The sequence below is a fragment of the Muscardinus avellanarius genome (genome assembly GCF_963383645.1).
Source record: "Muscardinus avellanarius genome assembly, chromosome: 13".
Taxonomy (NCBI): domain Eukaryota; kingdom Metazoa; phylum Chordata; class Mammalia; order Rodentia; family Gliridae; genus Muscardinus; species Muscardinus avellanarius.
In genome coordinates, this window is record NC_137799.1 from 49,780,303 (window position 1) to 49,794,348 (window position 14,046).

Here is a 14,046-nt window from a genome sequence, read left to right on the forward strand (position 1 = left end):
TCCTTCTAATCACTGTTTCTTTCTTAACTTTTTTTTCCTAGTCTTTGGCCCCAGACTCTCTTCTATAATGCAATAAAAATGTTACCAACCAATGCTAAAGAAGTCATCCCACAAATATAAATTATATCAACATCATAAATTATATGTATACATATATATATATATATATATATATATATCCATTCATTGATACTCAATAATTCTACTATCAATATAGAATGGGACCCAAACAACTCAATATTCTTGGCTTTTTTTTACCTCCTCTCCATGAAGTAAGATTTGGGTCGAACTATCCCTAATATCCACTGAGATCTTATCCATCACCCATCTCTGTTGATATATTACTTCAATGAACAAAAGTAGCATGGGAATCTATTTAGGACATAGCTCAGGGAGAGAGCTAAAGAAACATTTTTCTGAGGCATCTCCCTGAAGAGAACTCTGTTTGTGTGATCTCAAGGCTTCTTTCTCCCCCTTTGTGTTCTAGTCTCAGAACTCAGGTAACTGTTCTCCAGCTGGCAGTCCCCTCTCTCTACAATGAAAAATAAAAGTCAGAAAACAGCAGGGAATCTTTAGGAAAATAAGATTTAAGTGGGATGGACAATGAAGGAAAGAGGGACTCAGAATATCCACAACAAGGCTTTCCTTCCTGGTTTTGGAAGGAAAAGAAACTAAGTGAACTAGTTACCAAGGCAACCTGCTGTTGGGGCAGGGGTGGGGGTTGGGGCTGAGAAATGGGTGACCTGTGGGCACTCCTGCTCCTGCCTCTGTTGCTGGCAGCCTTCCGCGGAGTCAAAGGCTGTTTGGAGTGTGACCCCAAATTCTCAGAAGATATTAGGGCTTTGCTGACAAATATGGTACCCTCAGATGTCCCTGGTCGAACCCAACTACTTGAACGGCAGTTTAAGGAGACGGTTCATTTAAGCTTCAAGGTCTCCCATGAGAACAAGATGTTCCGGGTATTGGGTGAGGGAAGCTTGAGTCACCAAAATTTGGGGGGGTTTACAGGAAAAGGGAGGCTGGGACAAGAACATTTGAATCCACACAATGTCTTCCACAGATATAATCATTCCTTCAGATTTATCATTCCTCTTTCTCTCTAGCTGTTCAAAAGGTTATCAAGTTGAGACTATGGCTAAAGGATGAATTTTATAGACTGGGCAATGAAACATGGAAAGGTGAGGTACTCTTTCGTAGTCCAAAGTTTGTACTGTCCAAGCAAATATCAGAAAATTTTTCTGGAAATAACAAGGCAAAACAACCATAATTAAATTTTAAAGGAAAAGAACATCCTAATTTCTAATATTTCTTCCATTACCTTTTAGGAGCTTTTATCCTTCAAGGCAAGCTTCTCGAAGTTCGTCAAAATCTAGAATCTAAACTGAAGGAAACACTAAAAGGCTTCTCTGATGTTGGTAATGAAAAAATTCTATCTAACACCTAGGAGAATAGAAAATGAGTGAGAGGAGGAATGAGGGTTAATATTAGTCATTTAGAATGGGTAGAGAAGTAACCAGAACTGAATAGATAAAGACCACATGGGTATAAATATTGTAAACTCTAAGTTCATTCTAAGCTCATTAGAACTTTCTGATTTTCTTTTAGCTTGTTCTGAAGACTGCAGTGAGTACAGTACACATGATGCCATGAGGTTTCAGCCCATATTTTCCCATCTCCTTTGCTCTATGTGGTTCCGTCTTGATTATCAGCTATACTGACAACCCTGTTCCTAGAACTGTCCCTATCAGGGAAGAGGGATGTCAATAACATCTAAAAAGCAAATCTATCAAATCTTGGACAGATTCAGGATGTACCCAGAAGCCTCCCAAAGTACGGTTTGCAACCCATCTCCCCAGTATAAACCAAAGCATCAGTTTTCCACTCCTTCCCCAGCGACCCAACCTAATTTATAGATTCCAATTCTTTAAGAAACTTGATTACTAGGGCAAAAAGGAAAAAGGAATTCAGAGCAATGCACCCTAATAGTTCTAGGGATTCATGAGTTCTAATCTATAACTGATGTTTCAGCTCAGTAACTCCTTTGTTCAATCCCCCTTCTAATTATTCTTTTGTCCTTTTCAGTGGTGACTGAAGGTCCCATCCTCGACTGTTGGACCTGTCTTCGCCTCACCACCCGGTGTTTCAGAGGAGAATATTGTGGAGGTGATGTAGAATGTGGTGTGGTAAATTTGAGGTATCAGGGCCAAGGAACTGTTGTTCACTGATTTCTTCAACAAATGCTTGTGTATTTTCTATAGACTCCATGATAATGTTACAAAATATGAAGTAAAACATTGGGCACAATTTATCCTAGTATGAATAACTTTGTTATAGGAGAATTCAAGTGATGAGAAATGAAAGGCTGGAATAGACTTGGAGAAATTAGCCTAAGGGTAGTACAGTCTATAGAACCTAAGGTTCTAATAACTAACTGGAGCTACAAGAACCAAGAAAAAGTGATTAAGGGTTGAACAAGGCAAACCAAATATAAGAGCTTATTTTCTATTAATATCACTGGTCAATATTTTTTTCTCCAAATTTCATTTTCTTTTGCTTTCCTTTTTCTCCTTCCAGAGGAGGATCCAAGAAAGGCGGAGAATCGAGAGATTGCACTATTTCTGATCTTGCTGGCAGAAGTTGCAATAGTGACAAGTGCTGTGTTACTGTGAGTTTTCTTACCTCCAGATAAACACTGAGTCAGGCTTTCCTTTGCCAAAGAGATCACCCAAACTCCCTTCTCTTTGAATGGGAAAAGGGGAAGAAAGTCACTTCAGTATCTGGGAAATGATACAGGAATTAAACAAATGGAAGTATGATGAGGTAATAGTTGAAACAAACAAATGGAGAAGTATCTGGAAAAGAAGAAAATGTTATGTAATTGGCTTGAAGAGTAGGGCTCCCGACACTGAAGTTGGCTCTCTCTTCTTTTGGAACTCTAGATTCCATTTTTGTGTCTCTCACCGGAGGAAAATGAAGACCATACGAAGGACACTAAAGAAATATCTGGAGAAGAAGCTTGAAGAACTAGTGGCGATGTCAGATGAGGAGGAGATAAGAAATTTGGGACCCAAAAAATAAGTACACAGATCCAGATAGGAGGTTTATCATGATTCTCTCACATGTTGACTCCCTAAAAAACTGGAACTTGAGCTCTTTTGTGGTCATAAAGCCATAGTAGCTAAGACCTAAATTAGAACTTAAGAGTTTCTGAAGTTCTTTATAAATATTGTGAGGCAAGGAGCGCAGTGAAAGGGCAAATAATTTTCCTGGAGTTGTACAGGAAGTAACACTGGTATGTTGCAATGTGCACAAAAGATAATATGCTATGTGATAATAAAGAAAGCACTGTTCATAACTCTCATTAGTGGTTGTAATTAGGACAACTTTTATGTTTTATGAGTTCTATTTCATTCTTTGTTTCATTATGACTTTCATATTTATAACTTAAGTTTTATGTGGATATTGTTAATAAATATTTAATCTTCATCATGGTATCACAAACCTACACATATTCAGAGAAAAAAATATCCCAAACTGAGTACTGAGTGGCTGAGGTTTGTTAAATTGATTTCTTTAAATTATGTGTTCCAAGACCAAGTTGGATATTAATTTTTTTTTTTTTACTTTTAGTTGCCTCCACTGAATGCTTTTTATATACATAGCATCCTTATAAGGGCTTTACATATAGCACCTAATTGAATTCTTTAAACAATTTGTGGGTAATATCAGTGCTGACTCGTTTTAATAAAGAGAAGCTGGGCATGGTAGTCCATATTTGTAATCCCAGTACTTGGGAGGCTGTGACAGGAAGATCTCAGATTTGTTCTACTTTCAACAACTTAGTGAGGCTCTCTACAACTTAGATTCTGTTTCAAAAACAAAGAATAAAAAATAGGGCTAGGAGTAAATCTCAGAGCTAGAATGCTTCTGAGTTCAATCCCTAGTACCACACACACACAAATAAAAATAAATGAAGAAAGAAATATTTAAGACATACTCAATTTTAAAATGCATAAACTTTCAGCCAGGTATGGTGGCGCACACTTGCAATCTCAGCATTTGGAAGACTGAGACAGGAGGATCTCAGTTCAGAGACAGCCTCAGCTACTTAGTGAGGCCCTTTGCAACTTAGTGAGACCCTGTTTCAAAATAAAGAATAAAAAATAGGGCTGGGGGTATTTCTCAGAGGTAGAAAGCCCCTGGGTTCTACCCCTAGTACCACAAAAAATGCATAAACTTTCAACTCTATTTTGATTTATTCTGGAATATTTCTTCAGAAAATGAACATCATAGTTTACCAGAAGAAAACAGTTTAGAGTTCTGATTCAGTGGTAGGTAGAGGTGCATGCAAATCTTGTACACATAGGTAGACCTTTGAGGGCTTGCTTGCTTTTGCTGCTATATTTTGATAAAATATTGAATTAAAATGTACTAGGAGTAAATATAAACACTAAAATCTTTCAGGCAACAAACTTGAAATTCATAATAATGATATCTACCATTTTTCAATGATTTAAGGTTCATCTCCCCAAAATAATTTTTAATGTTTTTAATGGTTCATTATAGTTATACATCTTAATGGAGTATAAGATGTTAGAGGCATACTTTCACACATCACTCATTTAGCCCTTCCCTAATTCCCACCCCAATCCCTCCCCTCTCCCTCCATCTTATGTTTGGCTTAGTGATTGACTTTGATGTTTGTGAATGTACATCATGTACATTAAGAAGTTTCCCTCTTTTCCCCTTCAATCATCTCAGATCACCTTATTATCCTCAGTTAGATCACCATATTTGCTCATCTATGGATTTCCTTTCTCATCTAGAATTCCTCCTATAACCCTTTTCTCCCAGCGTCCATATATTAGGGAGAACATCCAATTTCTTACTTTTGTGACTGATTAATCTCGTTAGCATAATGTTTTTCAGTTCCTTCCCTTGCCCTGCAAATTTTGTTCTTCTTTATGGCTGAGTAAAATTCCATTGTGTACATATCCTATAATTTTGTAATCCATTCATCTTCTGATGGTCATCTTGGCTAGTTCCATAGTTTGCCAATTGTGAATTGTGTGGCTATGAACATAGATATACATGCATTACTTTGATAGTTTAGTTTCCATTCTTTTGGGTAGATACCCAGAAGTAGTATTGCTGGATCATATGATAGGTGTGTTCCCATTCTTCTGAGAATCCTCCATAGTGTTCTCCAAAGTAGTTGGACTATTTTGCAATTGCACCAACAGTGTATTAGAGATCCCATTTCTCCACATCCTCACCAGCATTAACTTTATTCATGGTTTGTTTTATGTTATTATTTGGGGAAAATGTTGAGTTTCTTTGTCTTAGTGAAGCATTATTTTATTTTAATATATATTTCATATGTAAAACATAATGTATTCATACACATAGTTTAATGACTAATCCTCTTCACCCTGCTATATGATTCCATTTTCATAGCTGCAATCTAGGAAAATTTTGTTAACAAATTAAGATTCATTTTTCTTTATATTTTTATTCAAGACTGTACACTTGTAAGTAAATAGGCACAGATAAATATGCACAAATAAAATTTGTTTACACTCCTCTGCTTGGTGATTATTAAACTTAAATTCTTTTGAGTTTAAAAGTCTAGTTCTCTAGAGAGAATTCTGATGTGCAAGTGTTTTAGATAATACTGTTACTTGAGAAGATCAAATCTCAAGACTCTAATGAGTTAGCTATTATATTTGAAAATAAATTAGATGGATCTTTATAATTAATATGATTCATTTGTTCTCTCATTCCCAGAAAATAATAATCTGTACACACACACGCACACATGTGCACCTAAGAAAACAAGGAAAAAATGCCCAAGAAAATATCATAAGAAAAACTGCCTTTCCCCAAACTTGCTCAATTCTGTAACCTGATCATATTACTTACTGACATGAGATTTTATGTAACAGAGGCAAATTGCAAATTATTACAGCTGCTACTGAAATCAGTGCCGAGGTTCTTCAAATGCATGTGAATGGAACTGCTATGTGACCTAACTACACCACTCCTGGGTATCTCTCCAAAGGAACTGAAGACAGAACACCATAGGGATACATGCATCGATTCATGTTTATAACAGCATAATTCACAGTAGCCAAACTACAAAATCAGACTAGGTGTTCATTAATCAATGAATGAATTATGAAATTATGGTTTATGCACTCAGCCATAAAGAAGAACAAAAGTATGTTATTTGTGGAAAAATGGATAGAACTCGAGAATATTGTGCTAATTGAGATCAGCCAGTCACAAAAAGTGAAGGGTTGTATATTTTCATTCAATTTGTGGAAGCTCGAGAGAAATTGGGAAACAAAGAGAAATTCATATAAATAAATGGAGATATCAGAAGAATAGGGAAGCAAATTTGGGGAGGGGGATCAGGAGGTGAAAGGAGCAATTTGATGATGGAATAGTTCAAATAATTCTATGTTCATATATGAAGTTATCAATGTCAATGTTAATATTATGTATGGGGAAGTGAAGTGAGCAGGCAGGGACTCAGGGAAACCCACAAATGCTATGAGTATGTGTTTTTATCACTCTGAACCTCATGATAAATAATCATAATGCACCCCATTACAAAGGAACGTAAGAAGTAGAAATGCAAAAGAGTAAATAAACAGATATTAATAAAAATTAAACATAAATCCTGTGTCATTAAAAAAAGATACTATAATAGAATACTGGCTATCCTCCTAAAACTGCAAATTTCATAAATTTCCCAGCAAATAATTTGGAGTTTAAGGAGGATGCAAAAATAAACTTTACTAAGCAACATTAAAAAATAAAAGCACTTGTAATATATCAGGTTAAAAATATTTTAAAAAGGCCAGGCGTGGTGGCGCACACTTGTAATCCCCGTGCTTGGGAGGTGGAGACAGCAGGACCGCACAGGTTCAAAGTCAGCCGCGCTGGCTTAAGAGACCCTGTTTCCAAAGAAAAATATAAAATAGGTCTGGGAGTGCAGCCCAGAGGTAGAAGGGCTTCCAGGAACCCCAATACCACCAAAAAACAAACAAACAAAAAAAGGTTAAGAATATTTTTAAAATTATATTCAAAATAAGTAGCTAGGAAAAAAACAAACACAGAATATACAAAGAGGTAAAATTAGACTACATTATAAATAAAAATAAAATATAGAGCAGAAAATATAGAGAATAACTAATACCAATTTTTTTTTTTTTTCGGGTCTGGGGATGGAACCCAGGGCATGTGACTTCTGGGCCAACCCCCTGCTCTATTTTTTTTATTCTTTATTTTGAAACAGGGTCTCACTAAGTTGTGGGGGGCCTCACTAAGTAGCTGAGGCTGTCCACGAATCTCGATCCTTTGGTTTCAGCCTCCCAAATGCTGGGATCACAAGCATGCACCACCACGCCCAACCCAACTTCTAACTTAAAACGTTTTTTCATACTGAACAATTTTAAATTCATTGTAAAAAAATAGAATAAAAAGAGGGAAAAACTACAGTTTATATATATACCATCCATATTTTAAGACTTACGCAATTATATGACTATAATAAAGGGATATTTTTAATTAAAGTATATATGACCAATACTGAAAAAATGAAATCAATATGCATATATATATATATATTATATATATATATATATATATATATATATATATATATATATATATATAATTTGGTGGTACTGGGGATGGAACCCTTCTACCTCCGAGCTACACTCCCAGACCTATTTTATATTTTTTATTTGGAAACAGGGTCTCTTAAGCCAGCGAGGTTGGCTTTGAACCTGTGCAATCCTCCTGTCTCTGCCTCCCAAGTGTGGGGATTACAAGTATGCACCAACATGCCTGGTGTTATTCTTTTGGAAAGTATAAAAATAGAGCTGGGCACAGTCACACATAACTGTAATACCAGTACTTAAAAACATTATACAGTAGCATCATGGCTGTATTCAAGGACAATCTTAGCAACTTAGTGAGACCCTTTGTCAAAATTTTAAAAATTTATAAATAGGCCAGGGGTGTAGCGGAGTGGTAGAATACCCATAGGTTCAATTCCCAATACCAAAAAAAGAAAAGAAAAGTAATATAAAAATGTTACAAACAAATATCTAGAAAATAAATGCATGTTAAAGGAAAATCCTAGAATGCAGTTCAATATGTTAACTGATTTTATCTAAAGAGTGAAATTATGTTTTCTTCCCAATTTGTCTCTAGTGTTTACATCCTTGAGAAAAAAAAAAACTACATAAGGACAAATAAGTTTAATAAAAATGGTAAAAATTTCATTTTAAAGCATTAAGTTTGAATTCTTTGGGGATAGCAAAAAACTAGTATGTCTTCAATGTGTGTGTTTACATATATGAACAAAGCAAGAAGATCAAAACTAATAATACATTTCAATTTCAAAGACTGTAAAAAAGTAAATGGCAAAGTTGAAAATAGGACTGAAATTACCCAGATAGAGAGTAGAGAAATAATGAAGACCAAAAGTAGAAAATACTACAGATCTTCTCATCATAAAAAGTAAACTATATTCTAAGTTGACCTAAGAGTAGTCAACAATAAGATATGCTATTAAGATACCTATGTCATTAAGGTAGCCAAAAACCCATCTTTTTACTCTTTTTAAAGCCTTTGAGAAGATCATTTTAAGTTGAATTCCCATCAGCTTTGCAGTGTTTTTTAAAATGGGTGTTCTTTCTACTCACAATTTACTGCAACTGCTTTATGTTAGATATCTAGAGACTGATCTTTACCACTGGTAGAATCACCTCTAAGAGAAAAGGATTGTGGTGTGTGTGTGTGTGTGTGTGTGTGTGTGTGTGTGTGTGTGTTATGCATTTATAATACAATGAATGGAAGATGATCTAATTAGACCATGTGTTCATCTACTAGGAAAGGTCTTGTGATACTTCTGTTTTTCAAATGTAAACATGATACAAAATTAATTGCTTATAATTCTAATTTAAGTGTGAGTTAATGGTTAACATAACCAAACAAGAACATGTAAAAATATACTCCCCCCAATAAGCAAATGCTCAACCAAAATCACATTTATAGCAATAAACAATACAAATCATTTCATTACTGAGCAATTATATTTTAAGAGCTAACACATACTCCAATGTCCTGATGTCAGCCCTGCAGGAGACTGTTAATAACAACTCTCTAGAATATACAAATCATTATGGAAAGATATTTCCCTGAAAGCCTTAGAAATTAGCATTGATGGTACAATTTTTGAGACTCTATCATTCTCGGAGATGTTTTATTAAAGGTAAATATTCTCAATGTTTCATTTCTTTCTGGAGAAAGTGGATAAAGGTAAGTTTTCATTCAGCTTTCACTGAGTGAAAATGTAATGATTTGTTTTATCTAGAGATAATAATAAAGATGCTAGCCAGTCTAATTAGGCACTCAAAACATTACTTTAGAACACACAAAACAACAACTAATAAGAAAAAAAAACAATAGCTTAACACTAGAAGCTTTTTAATTTCCAATTGTGAATATTCTTTCTAACCTGATTGATTCCCTTACATTCTGAATGGAAGAAACATTTTGCCTCATTTCACCTTAGGTTAATTCTTTATAAGGTGACTTCTAGGATCTGACCTGAAGTATATTCTAGAACATTTGCTTTATTTCTTACCCTCATCTTTCACATTGTGAAGTTTTAGAAGAGCATTTTACTTCCCAGGATTCTTTTTTCACTTTCTTTTTCTTAATCCACTAGTTCGTCTTCTGTTCCTCACTATCAAATGGAAGTTGTTCTTTTTAATGCTTTCAGTGGTTTCTTAGTTATTATATTTGAAGAATTATCTTTACTGCTCAAGTTACTTGTCAATTCTAAGAATTTCAACAGTGCTAATGTTTCCTTCTTAAATCATGCCTATCATGGTATGGTAGGCAATGCTTATTCTTATTTTTTAGAATTTTCTATTATTTGAGCCATGATTTTTGGTTGTTTTCTGGAGCTCTCCCTCTTCTTCTCCCTACCTATTAGACACTGGTAACCAGAGAATGCTCTTCAAACTTTTCTCCCTTTATAACTACAAGAATGTTACCTACTCACAATTTCAACTATCATCAAATAATCCTATTTCCAAATCTTTAGGCTCGACTTTCCACCTTGCTCCAAGTTCTAAACCTCTACCATTGAACACCTGCTAAAAATATCCACCTAGATAGACAGACAATACCAAATTCAAACTCTTCCTGCCTAAAAATTAACTCATATATTTTATCCTTACTCAGATATCTTTAAGTTCCCACAAAGGAAATGCAAGTTGAATGCAAATTATGGAAGAGAAACTTTGCTAAGCATTTTATATTATTTTTTGCCAGACTCCCACAAAATGACTTTATAACATTTTTGTATAGGTGGGAAAAATATGCTCAGTGCGTGTCCTGAACATCTACCAAGCATCTTAAGTTGGAACAGTTGAAGCCAGGATTCAAACCCCAAATCTTAAGCCTTTTTCCTAACTGGCGCTGGCTCTATGGACACTATAAATTACCCAGAAAGTAAAAATCTCAATACATTTTGAAATCATCTCCTTCATTTGTCCTAGTCAGTCACTCTTCAACTAAAATTATTTTTCACTCCTAAGTATCTCTTAAATCTCACTGGCTACTGCTATAGTTGTGATCCATCTCTTCCATTCCAGTTCCTATTACAGTGGCCTCCTCTTCAGGCTCTTTAACTCCAACCTCTCTAGCAGTCAAACTCATACTTCCTTTGGCCTTCAGAACGATCAGTCTAAGGTTCTTATTAATTATAAAATTTCGCAACTTCTGAATGTACTGTCACTGGATTATACTTTTGAAATAGTTACTACTGTAAAGTTTATGTATATTTCGCCACATTTTTAAAAAGCACTGTACTATGTAATCCAAACTAAATGTTATCATGAAACCCAATTATAAACATCTGTCAAAACCCTGATTAAATCACTTCATTGCCTCTTTCACTCAAAAAGGAGAAGTATAAACTTTTTCATTCAACACTTTATATATCTCAAATGTTACCTCTAAATACTCTCTCTCCTTCTGAGATCTTTTCCTGTCCTTACAGTTTGCCCGTATTCTTAACTCATAGACATCACTTCTATGTTCTCTCCTGTCTCAATTACCTGGTAATGTCCTTCAACCTCCCAAACTGGTGTTCTTCAGAATTTCCATCTAAAGTGTTCTCTTCTCATAAAACCATCCTGGAGATAACTATTAGAGAATCAATCATGATCTTTGGGGCTCACTGTAACTCCTATGTTTATACAGATTCTTTCATAGATGACAATTATCATTGGTTTGCATGTTGTTTGGGGGAATAAAACAATGTCATGTTTAGCTTTATTTTCACAGCAGATAGCAATACATCACAGAATTTTGTATCCACCTAAATGTCTCTTAAGGAAGATTTTTCTGAATGCCCATACAGTATTAGCACTTCAAATAAAACTGTAAAATTTATCACTCTTAGTTTTCTTTATAGGCATTGAGGGATGTCAGTTAACTATGAATTATTATCTACTTCTAAGAGGTCAGAAATCTGCCTATTACTTATTAATAAGTAGACCTACTACCAGATCTCAATGAAGTGCCTGGATCGGAAAAAATTGAAAAGATAAAAGATAAAAGATGAGTTTGTAGAAAGTCTGTATCTTGTACTTCAGGTGAGTGTGAATACACTGCCTACAAAAATATCTCACTGCCAGTTAACTACAGTATGACTACATAAGTGAAAGCATTGGTTGGTAAATACTGTCATTTGGAATTGAGTATGTGTCAGAAAATATTTGCCTGTGTGGAATTACTCGGGATTAAATCCAGGTGGATTTTACCTCTGAGCTATACTTATAGTCCTTATTTATTTCTTTATTTATTTGTCAAACAGGATCTTACTAGGTTGCTGAGAGTCCCGCTAAGTTGTTGGGGTTGGTCTAGCTCCTGTTATCCTCCTGTCTCATCCTACCAACTTCTGGGATTACAGATGTGCACCACCATGTCTGGTGTATCAGATCTTCTTAATAGTATCATCTATATTTTATTTGTAATATTGCCCTCTGTAGCCTGTCCTGAACTATAAAATCCTTGTCAGCTTAATTTGCCAGAATGCCATGGAATGATGATCACCTTAGCCTTGTTTGAAGTTAACACACTCGATGATATTTATATCAGAACTAAAATAAGTATGTTTCTAAATCGAGCACATAGGTTTCTAGTGTTTCACCTAGTTCAAAGGAATTTGCAGAAAGTCCTCATCTTGTACTTCAGATGAGTGTGGTACACTTTGCCCACCAACATACCTCAGTACCAGTTGAACCAGAGACCTAAAGAAACTTCAAAATTTCTAGGAGTTCTAAGGATTTGAGGCCTTAATCTAAATTTATAACTTATCTTAGACATCAAGAGTGTGTCGCACATTCCAAGTTTCTCTGTTTATAGGAATAGGATGGGAGTCAACTAAGGACAGTAGGGATGCTAAGATTTAAGTACCTAATTGTGAAAATCAATAGACACAGGAAGTTCTGGAACACTGCACTGAGACTTTGTTATTCCTAACTTCAAGATGCATATTTTCATTTTACACCTGACCTAAAAATAGATGTAATAGCAAGACTGAGTATTTGGAAACATAAACCAGTGGCCCTGAAGTTAGGTAGGCTCCAGTGCTGGAGTGAAAGCAGGGAGAATGAAAATGAGCACCTGAAGAATCAACACCACTTTGCACCCCACTTCATCTCAAGGAGCCTGCCTAACTTCAGGGCCACTGGTTTATGTTTCCAAAGCTAGTACTGATAAATTTGTGGCATAATTTTACACTTGGGTTCACATCTTCCTCTTCAAGAGGAAACAAATACAAAGTCTCTCCAATCAAAAGGCAGCACTGGCAGGTAGGCATGTTTGTCTAGTATCCACTTTAGACCATTCCAAGGCTTTTTGTGAGGTATTACTCTCAAAACACTTGAAACCTCCACCTAATGAGGCTTCATCAATCTCCTGATGAGGTGGCCCTTCATGAATTCTGCTGCAAGTACTAATAAGCACAGGCTCTTCGGGATTCAGAATTCATGTTTCCTCTTTCATCCACACTCTCTTTATCTTCCTAATGGTGTCAGGAAATGCTCAACAAGATTTTCTATTGAATAAAATACTTCCTGGTTTTATGTTTTGGCACTTTGGAAATCTCTCTGAAAAACACTTTCAAGCCAACAAGACATCATTTATTAAGTTGTTGTTTCTACAACTAATAACCTCAGTCTGGGCTCTGAAAAATAGTCCAAAGAGAGTTTTTTTTATTTAAAAAAGGGAGGATTAAAAGTATTAAACACGGGTTTGTGATGCAGTGCTTATTAAAGAATACCAAATCTTGTCTAAACTCCAACAGTATTTTTAAGAAAGAAGTGCAAGCAAAAGTTATAGTCATTATCACTGAGTGGCATAGGTTACAAGTGATTATTTCTTATGTTTTGCTTGTTGGCATTTCTGCTACACACACACACACACACACACACACACACACACACACAAGGAGCTTGCATTTTAACTTGAGTAGAGGAAAAGTCTATGTTAATTCAACAAAGGCAATAAAATTTCCATGACAAACACAGTGAGTTCCAAACCACCCAATGAATTAACTAAACTTGATATTTTGCTATGGAGTATATTCTGTGTGCCAGTGCATGTCTACATTAATATTTTATTAGATTTCAACCTTGGGAAATGAAATTGGGCTTAACTATTTTTTTTCCTGTTCCATTATTCTGGTGACTGTCTTTCTATTGTAAAGATTATATGGTCAAATCCTTTCTATGCTTTTATGTAATTCATTCAATACTATGTAAGAAGGTGAAAGGAGATTTAAGTACAATGATACTTTTTAAAATAAAACTAGTTGGAATTAAAATAACTGTTAAAGTAGTAGCATGTTGGTCATTCACTTAGCATAAGACAAAAAAATAAAAGCTGAAATGGCCCATTCTTGACTCTGAGCCCTTAAGTGAGCTGAGGCTTCAGAAGCTACTGATTCGA

At 35.2% G+C, this 14,046-nt stretch overlaps 1 protein-coding gene across 1 annotated transcript; it reads left to right on the plus strand.

Moving 5' to 3' along the window:
- Nucleotides 1-734: 734 nt before the first annotated feature.
- Nucleotides 735-3,078, plus strand: IZUMO3 (IZUMO family member 3; the record flags this gene model as incomplete). Its single annotated transcript, XM_080708956.1, has 7 exons — nt 735-966; nt 1,104-1,178; nt 1,326-1,415; nt 1,606-1,623; nt 2,083-2,163; nt 2,575-2,665; nt 2,940-3,078. 7 exons carry the CDS (start codon nt 735-737, stop codon nt 3,076-3,078), a joined length of 726 nt encoding a protein of 241 aa, XP_080565082.1.
- Nucleotides 3,079-14,046: the final 10,968 nt, after the last annotated feature.